General features: G+C 49.9%; 1 protein-coding gene across 1 annotated transcript; it reads right to left on the bottom strand.

Annotated features, from left to right (window-relative positions):
* Positions 1–21: 21 nt before the first annotated feature.
* Positions 22–8949, bottom strand: acsl2 (acyl-CoA synthetase long chain family member 2). Its single transcript, XM_029164019.3, has 20 exons — positions 8803–8949; positions 4853–5079; positions 4668–4782; positions 4526–4590; positions 4334–4435; positions 4017–4116; positions 3679–3857; positions 3538–3570; positions 3292–3343; positions 3061–3134; positions 2668–2745; positions 2465–2599; positions 2252–2386; positions 1692–1860; positions 1529–1617; positions 1343–1459; positions 1128–1271; positions 920–1021; positions 776–847; positions 22–683 (listed from the first exon to the last, which is right to left on the bottom strand). Exons 2-20 carry the CDS (start codon positions 5075–5077, stop codon positions 543–545), a joined length of 2127 nt encoding a protein of 708 aa, XP_029019852.1. The 5' UTR covers positions 5078–5079; positions 8803–8949; the 3' UTR covers positions 22–542.
* Between the last annotated feature and the right edge of the window lie 141 nt (positions 8950–9090).

The following is a 9090-nucleotide window of genomic DNA, read 5'->3' as shown; positions in this document are numbered from 1 at the left end:
AGACAGGAGTGAGACTGAATGTGACCAGTTACTAACCTTTTATTTTTACTCCTTCTGTCTTAATTCAACTAGAACTTACATTAGTTTTACAAAACATTGCTGGTTGAAAACCTTGTTGGGGTAACAATTTTTAGGTTTACAATTTCATGACCAGGCCTCATTCTGAAACGCTTACAACACTGTGATACATGGAACCCAGCAACTGTAAAATATAAACCTAGAGTTAATGCAAGTTATGCATGCTATGAGCAACAACATTCCAACTACTCACAACAGCCTCCCATTAAAAATACTTACACAAAGCACGGAACCGGGCAACGTAAACATAGTACAGTTTGTTCTAGGGGGATTCTTACAGCTCGTGATTCAGTCCTCTGAAACTAAACTCAGTGAATTGTGGCACTGAAATAGCATTACATGTGCAAACATCCCTCTTCACTAGTATTTATCCATTTTTACGCTGCAGAAGAGTTACATTTTTCCTGTCCATTTCCGTTCCCTTATTGGACACCAGTGACCCTTTGGTGCTGAGTGCGAGTCCCTTACGCCGCCGTCTTGCTGTACATGCTTGTTATCTGCTCCTGAAAGGCTCTGCGGATGTCGGTGCGTCTGCTTTTCAGAGTGGGCGTGAGAAGGCCGTTGGCAACGCTGAAGACCTCCGGATGTAAGCAAATGTCTTTCACCTGAAACAGTAAAACTACGCAGTAAGTCACAAAATTCACAGCAGAGGTTTGTATCTGGTCATTTGGTTTGACTGCGAGCTGCGATTCCTCACCTGCTCAAATGACATCAAGCCTGCTTTCTTCCCCACAGTTTTCATGTCCTCTAAAACTGCATTCTTGACATCCTGTTGAGACAAATACCCAATAATAAAATCTATACAGCCTTTGTATATTTCCACTGGGAACATTAAACATACTGGATTGTGGCACAGCTCCTCGTGGGACCCGACGAAGCCCCGCTCTTTAGCCCAGTTCACAAACACCTCAGGGTCAGGCACGACTATGCCTATGAGATAAGACTGGCAACATGAAATATGAGAGAAAAAATCAAATATTTACCACAAGCTTGGTCAGATGCTTTGTTCATGGATCAGTTGGTAGAAACGGCTGCATGACGCATTGTACCTGTAAACTATCTCCGTGCACAAACACCTGGAGCACGGGGACGCATCGCATGTAAACGTTCTCGATCTTCTCTGGAGCTATGTACTCCCCCTGGGACAATTTAAAGATGTGCTTTTTCCTGTCAATGATGCGCAGTGTCCCATTCTGGCAGAGGAGAAGACACCCATACAGTCAATCAGGAAACGCGATGATGATGAGAATGTGTCTGCTCTTACAGGAAGCCACTGGCCCACGTCCCCACTGTGCAGCCAGCCGTCGCTCTCCAAGGCTTCCGCCGTCTTTTCTGGGTCCTTCAGGTAGCCTTTGAACACGCTGGGGCCCCGGATGCAGATCTAACACAGCAAAGCGCGTCAGCAGACTGCAGCAGGACGTACAAATACAACTAAATTACGCCGACACACCTCCCCCTCGCCATTCTTGGCGTAGTAGTTCATCTCGGGGATGTCAACCAGCTTCACCATGGCACACGGCAAAGGGGACCCAACGTGACCTGGCAGGGACGCACAAACACACCAGCTGAGCACAGGAGCCATGGACGCGGCCGGCGGCTGGGAGCCATCGTACCTGTGCTCCAGTCTCCCGGCATGGAGAACGTGCAGCCTGCGGTGCACTCTGTCTGACCGTAGCCCTCGAAGATGAGGCAGCCTAGAGTGGCTCTGAGGAAGGACAGCACCGTGGGGGAGATGGGCGCCGAGGCCGTCAGGGCGAAGCGCACGTTGCCTCCCAGGCTGGTCTGAAACGGCACAGTCACACTCGCATCTGAGGGTGCAATGTGCATTCCAATTTCAGCCATCCTCAACCCTGGTCACATCTTCCCATCTGCACTGGCCACGCTGAGCTAAAATCTTTCGAGCACTCGTTCGCCTGTGTGCATGCGTCTCCAATACACTCCTACAGGCCCAATATGCTCTGGGTGATTCTGGCACCGGCTGCTGGAACGGCCACGCTGCTTCTATCAAGTTTGGATACAAATTTGTTGACGAGCTGCCGGTCTACATGTACCAGTGTGCCGAGGAGCACGCAAGATGGTGGCGAGTTAACAGGAAATGTCATTTTAAACCCGCCACTGAAGGAACATTCTCTAGTGGAGGCGGTCGGGGGAAAATGTGATGCAAGCGACCGACCTGGATCCTGTTGAAGACCAGTTTGTCCCACAGACTGTTGTTGCGGACGATCCCGCTCCGGAGCTCCGCCTGCTTTCTCCTCACAGCGTAGTGGAGCAAAGCCCGTTTTAACGGAGAGGTCACGGACCCGAGGATCTTCGCGGGGATCAGGGATAATGGACAGGATTAAATCGAGCACGATGCCCTGCGAGCGACTATGAATGCGCTCCTGACCTTGTCGTAGATGCGATTGAGCAGACGAGGCACAACGGGGAAGAAGGTCGGCTTCAGCGTTTTAATGTCGTCCATGAGGAGGGAGATGTCTCCTTGGTAGAACCCTACTCTGGCCCCGTGGCAGAACATGGTGACCTGGGACAGAGGCCGATTCAATTCAGCGATGACGCACAAACACCACAGAGTCGTCAAAAGACTCGCACCTGAATCATCCTCTCAAACATGTGGGCGAGCGGCAGGTAGGAGATCGACACGTCCTCCCGCTGGATCACAATCGAACCCTGGGAGGAAACGAGCACAACGCGAATGAGCAAAAGCACCAGGGAGACATGGAGCTCAGGCGGCAGCATACGGCGCAGCCTTGCAGGCAATCAAACACGCTGCATTTTTCAGCAGCCGTTAAGAAGAGCTGATTCTTTACACAGGGGCAATTAGTTAAAGTGCCTCGCGGCGACAGGGACAATCAAACAATCTATTAATCATAGCATTAAACGCGGTGGGAGATGGGGACAGATTCAAGACACAGAGGCACAAGCGTACGGGGAAGTGAGGGAAGCTGTTCGCAATTAAACAGGGAGGTGGAAGTAGAGACAGACCTCCAGCATCTTAATGACAGAGGAAGTGTTGGAGGCGATGTTGCCGTGGGTGATCATGGCTCCCTTGGGCTTCCCTGGATAAATAAACAAGACATTATTGCAGTGCCCTGCGCTGCGAGGGAAACTACAGCAGGACCATAAAAGAGAGGTTGTTAGTGGGCAGTGAAGGACACTGCCCTAATGATGTGAGTGAAGGATAATTATGGAGAGACTGATGAGATCAGACGATACCTGTGGTTCCACTGGTGAAGCAAACCACGGCCAGATCCTGGGGCTGGGGCGGCTACAGGAGGCAGCCATAAATATGAGAATATGAAAACGGCTTCCTCCACCTCTTAATGGAAGCTCTCTTTGAGTGTTAATGATATCTTATTGGACAGCAGCAACCATAAAGCTGTCATCTGGCGCTTAGTGGGGATTAGACATTTACTGGGACCAGTCTGGTGCGATGACACTCGTGACAGATGGGGAACTCACCACAGGGTCTTTGAGGTTCCGTCTCCCCAGGTCCTAAGATGTGGACAAAGACGTGAGCTTACACATCCCCACTCGCTGACGACTGAATTAGAGGGGACCAAGCGTGAGCGGGTCTGCGTGCAGTGCTCCCAGCCTTCTCACCATGAGCTGCTCCAGTTTCAAAAGCTCCACCTCGCAGGCCTTCGCCCTCTCATAGAAAGCAGCGCTGAAATCGTTGAAGAGGACCAGGCAGAAGAGCTTCGGGGTCTTGCCGTTCTCCTTGTTCTCCAACAAGCAGGCGGCCTTCTCCTCTCTGTCACAGATCACCAGCGAGATCTCCGCTGGGGCCGACGCGAGAGAAAAAAAAAAAAAAAAAAGCCCAGATCAGATGAACAGCACCAGAAATGTCTCGCTTTTCAGGTCAGAATTATTTAGAGTACTTGAAACAACGCATTCTCACAAGACACCAGCGTGAGAGCGACAGTGCTTCTGTATCTTACCCAGGTTGAGTATGTGGACCATGGCCTCCATTCCCAGAGTGTCATAGAGCGGCACCACCGCCATGGAGTACGTGTAGCAGGCCAGCTCCGAGATGATCCACTGTCGCCAGCAGAGGGAGACAAAGCAACGGTCAGACGTGTCCCCAGTACCGTGCTCCATCTCCACATCACAGCCACAGCATTATCCTACTCTCTTATATGATTTATGCCTTCTGATTCAATTTAAACGAAACAAGACAACAACCCGCCCACTAAACTGACTCCGATCAAAAGTGTGAGACAGCGTTTCACAGAACGGAAAAGGGCTCAGTTTGTACCTCCGGTCTGTTCTGTGCAAAGATCCCAACAAATTGCTGCGGGTTCGGCTGACAGCCTTTAGCCAACAGCCCAGAGCCGAGGACCTGTGCCCGCTCCGCTACCTGCAGGATGGACGATGCAGTGAAAACACAACCAGGACTGGGCACACTGGATAAAACAGTACAGTACAGTACTAGGTAGTGAGATCAGACCTCAGTGTAGGAGATCCACTGGTACGGCTGGCCCAGTTTCCTATAGCCAAGGCACGGGCCATTTCCTAGAGGACCCAAAAACAGCTGAGTGAGCACTATACAGCAGGATTAGGACAAAATGAGTTCCGTGGCTCTTAATCACCTGAGATCTGCAGGCCTCTTTGGAACATGTCGTAAGCCGTCCTGGTGTTCTCGTAGTAAAAGTCCAGGAGCGAGTCATCGCTGAGGAGAGCCGAGCGCCTGCAGCTGGGATCTCCCTGCAACGCACAGCGCCGTCAGCCACACACACACACACACACACACACACACGGACGAAGACGCACTCACGTTGACGGCTACGGACTGGGCCTGCAGGTCACAGGGAGGACGCATGGGTCGGGGCCGCGTCACCAGCCAGTACGCGGTGAGGGAGGCCAGGGCTCCAAGGCCCAGCAGAGAGGGGGAGGACAGGGAGAGAGAGGGCAGAGGCAGGCGTCGCAACAAGTCCTCCAATTCAGAGGCCTTCAGTCCAACGCTGGAGCGTAGCGATGTGAGCCAGTCCTGGAAATGCATACCTGAGACGAACAGAGAAGTGATACAGACCTTTAGAACCTTTGATGTTGGTTATACTTTGTAGCACATTATTCTGGCTACAGTGGTTTGTGTTGTTCTATAACTTACAAGCAGACTGCTACTGTACGTCTTTATTTCAGTTAGCATCAATTTAAAAATGTAGAATCAAAGTAAATATTATATTGAAAGTATCGAGGGCTATGTTCAATATTTATCTGCTATACTGATGTTGTCCACTAGATGGCAGCAGAACACCAACGTGATACCAGGAGGAAGTGCGTGAGGAAACACTGTCATGACCAACAACTGAGGAGGCCTTTGTGCTGCTTGATGCATGATAACTCTTTCTTTCAGAAAGATGCACATAGTTCTCCTCAAAAAAAGACACCATTCAGCATTTAAAATCGTGCATTTCACAATAGTGAGTTGTGTCCTATTCCAGGAGATGCGGCTCACTACAGGGGACGTAAGCAGAGCTGCATTCGTTTTAGTGCTCCTTGTTGCCAGCGTGGGTCTTGACTATCGCCCCCCAGACACCGAGCCGCACAATCACAACTTCTCTCCTCGGACAAAGATGAAATGACACTAAATCATTGAAGACACGCGTGAAACGAATTGCAGGCAATAGTCCCATCCACGCACTTACTCCCTCCACTTGTGGGGAGAATCAATCATTTTGTTCAGGCCATTATTAGAGCGTCTTTTTGGAATAACAAGAATTGATCTGTTTTCACAGCTTCTGTGTTTGACTGTGCCGAAAACCCGAGCGTGCGTAAGGGAAAAAAGAGCCATCACCGCCGGCCGCCTTTAGTGAGTGCAGCAGCAAAGGCCCAGATCTGGAGCTGGCATTTTCACATTCTCACATCTGGGCAACCGAAAATACCCCAGATGTTTGACATTTGCCTTTGACAAACGACATCAAATAGTAATAAATAGTATGAAATGGCAGGCTGAGCGAAGGGCCTGTGTTAAAGGGCTGAACGCCGCTGGGCCACAGGCCTGGCACCACACACTGAGGAAGAATGGAGGAAAAGGCCTGAGCTGCATGGAGCTGGTGGGGGGGGGGTTACTCTCAGTCATCTTATGCCACCCAGAGAGAGAGAGAGAGAGAGAGAGAGTCGGGGTGCGTACGGGAGTAAAGGGGGGAGTCGTAAACTACAGCTTCAAACCTACCACCAGGCAAGAATTGCACCTCGCTGAATAAAAGTCCCACTTCCCACACTCACCCCCCTTAAAACACCCCACAACCTCTCATCCACTTTCTCCCCCACGACCCAATAGGACAGGGGAGAATGAGCGACATCGCACCCCTCCCTCCCTCCCCCCGTCCTCCGCTCCCAGCATGGGCGCAGTGATGCCACGCTTGTCCTGGGAGGATTTATGTTTTCCCCTTTAATCAGTTGATGTGAATTCGAGCTCCTCAGTCGCCACTTTACACCTGCCAGAGCGGCCAAGCGGCCGGTGATCCCCTCGGGCCCCTTCAGCGGGCCGATAAACGGGGAACCAAAGGGCTTTATAAAATGTGACATCGAGGGGGGGAGAAAAATGAGGGTGTGCTGTGAAAGGAGCTTCCTGCCGCCGTCCGTCTCCCTCGCTGCTCATTCATCGCGGCCCGGCTCCCCGACGGGAGGTGCCCATGACGTAACCATGGCGATGACGTAACCACGGTGATGAAGTGACGAAACACAAACACAGGAGGCGGGTTCCTGGGGGGGGGGGGGGGGGGTGCTGGCTGGAACGCGGGAGCCCGAGGGACGGAGCGGGTCTGTGCACATCCACTCGTGCTCAGACAGATCACACTCGAACAGACAACTCCGACTGGTTGTAACCGTCAAACCGCAAACAGCGTCACGGCTCAAAACCGGGACCCGCGGCAGTGGTGTGTAGATTTTGCCGAGACTCCATTATGGCAACCTGACCGACACAATGAGTTGAGGCCTGCGTGTAAACGGGCCGCGCTGACTCAGCGATCGGACTCCGAGGTGCAAACGAACCAGCAGTGCGTCTCCCGCTGCTCTCCAGCAGCTGCGAGCTCATTGATATGCAGCTTACAGTAGCCCACGAGGCTTCTGTGTCGCCGCGGAATGTTTTCCCCTGACCCAGAAAACTACAGGAGGCGAGACGGCGGGAGGGGGGTTTAAATGGGGGGGGGTCCCCACCTCCGCAGCAATCAACTCAGGCCAACAAAGCCGCCGGTGCGACTGAGCGGAGATGAGGAGACCGGGACACGTGAGGGGAAACCGGCACAGAGATTTGGAATAAATGGTTTTTGTGTCGTCTTTCTTTTTTTTTTTTCCTGGCTGTGATTCTCAAACGAAGCGTGAAGAACAGAGCGGGAAAAACACACACACACACACTTGGTTGCAATTAGGTTTTTTCTTGTTGAAGAGGCAGAAGGTGAAGAATAAATGAGAACGACAGTGTGTGGAAAAAAAAACGCCGGCCAACAACTGGACTCCCAGCATCCGGAAACACAGCGGGAACACCAAGAAGCGGCACTGCTTCACTGGTTCTGATCCAAACCATGGGCAGGTAACACGTTACAGTTGCAGAAGAAAGGAGGTTTCAGTCCAGTTGGAGAAACGCATCCCAACTCGTTTTAGACTAGAAGTCACTTTAAAAGCAAGATTTTCGGGCCTCAGGTTCTGTGGAGGTTGAAGCCCAGTCAGAAGAAGACACTGCAGCTTTGTCCTGGCTGTTTGCTCATCATCATCAATGTCAGAGGTTGAACTGCTCTGCATTAGTCACCACTCTGAATTCCCACCACCTGATGCGAACATCACTCCAGGTCCAGGGTTCACTTTTCACCAATAGACCCGAGAATCACTTCCATCACGCTTTCACATGGCTTTAAAAGCTGTTTTTCCATTTCACTGTTCTCTGTCAAACACTCAGGGTTTTAAACCAGTCCCCTCATCTATGTCTCGCTCCAGCTTTAGAGTTTCTTCATGGCTCATCATTTGTCCTGACATGCAATGGTTCATAAAACCGACAAACCTGATGCAAGCGCACACATTAGTTTAGAAAAGACTCCAATACAAGTAGAGGTACGGGTTCTAAAAGTGAAAGTGGAAAACTGAAACCGTGTATTCTATATATACATATCGAATTTGATGCTTATATATATATATATATAAACGCAGTATAATGTGAAGTCTAGTCAAGAGAAATGCGTATTTACAGAGACAAACTATGTATTAAAATGTATAGTGGCAAGTGAAAAGTGCAAATCCTTACAAAATACTGATATAACAAGCACATATAAACTGGACTGTACTATTCAGTCATGGTATTTCCACACAATGTAAAACTAAATCTGAACCATAAACACTGAAAAAAGAAAATTATTTTTTACATGCTATTTTATTCAAATTGGGGTTTGTTATTATGTAACATAATGTATAAATCCAGTTTAAATGGGGAAAAACGCGTGTGAAGCTCAATGGATTCAAACAGCAGCTCAGCTGATAAGAGGTGAGAGGTGAAGTAAACGTGTGGTGAAGCTTCCCTCTCATCACGGATAATGGAGCTTCACACGGTGAAACGTGCCTGTTGCGGTTTGGGTCACAGGCTCCAACTAACGCTCGGTGGAATGAAACTTTGCGGCAGCAGCCAAACTTTTTCTATTGGGATCGGAACCTCGGCGTCGGAGGTTCAGGCGTGTTTCCGCGTCGAATTGAAAGCAGACCAAAGCACGAAGAACGAAAAACCCAAACGCAACTTACCCGAGTAAAATGCAGCTCTCCGACTTTCTCTCGGTTCGCACGCCTCAGTTACTACTTCAGGAGCAGACGCCGTTTACGGGCCAAGTGTGAGTCGGTGAACTGCCTTTCCGGTGAACCTTTCAAAATAAAGTAAAGACGGGCGACTACGTTTACCAAAAAATTGCAACTTTACGTCTCAACAGGTTATTTCCAACGGTTTTATAATAATAAAAGTTAAAAAGAAATTTTACACGTATTGTAATGCAACAATTTTGTTGTTTATCCTATTTTTCAACTTATTCTGAAAGT

This window comes from Betta splendens, chromosome 9, assembly GCF_900634795.4.
Source record: "Betta splendens chromosome 9, fBetSpl5.4, whole genome shotgun sequence".
Classification (NCBI taxonomy): domain Eukaryota; kingdom Metazoa; phylum Chordata; class Actinopteri; order Anabantiformes; family Osphronemidae; genus Betta; species Betta splendens.
The sequence above is the reverse complement of the archived record's forward strand: the minus strand, read 5'-3'. Positions and strand labels throughout refer to the sequence as shown.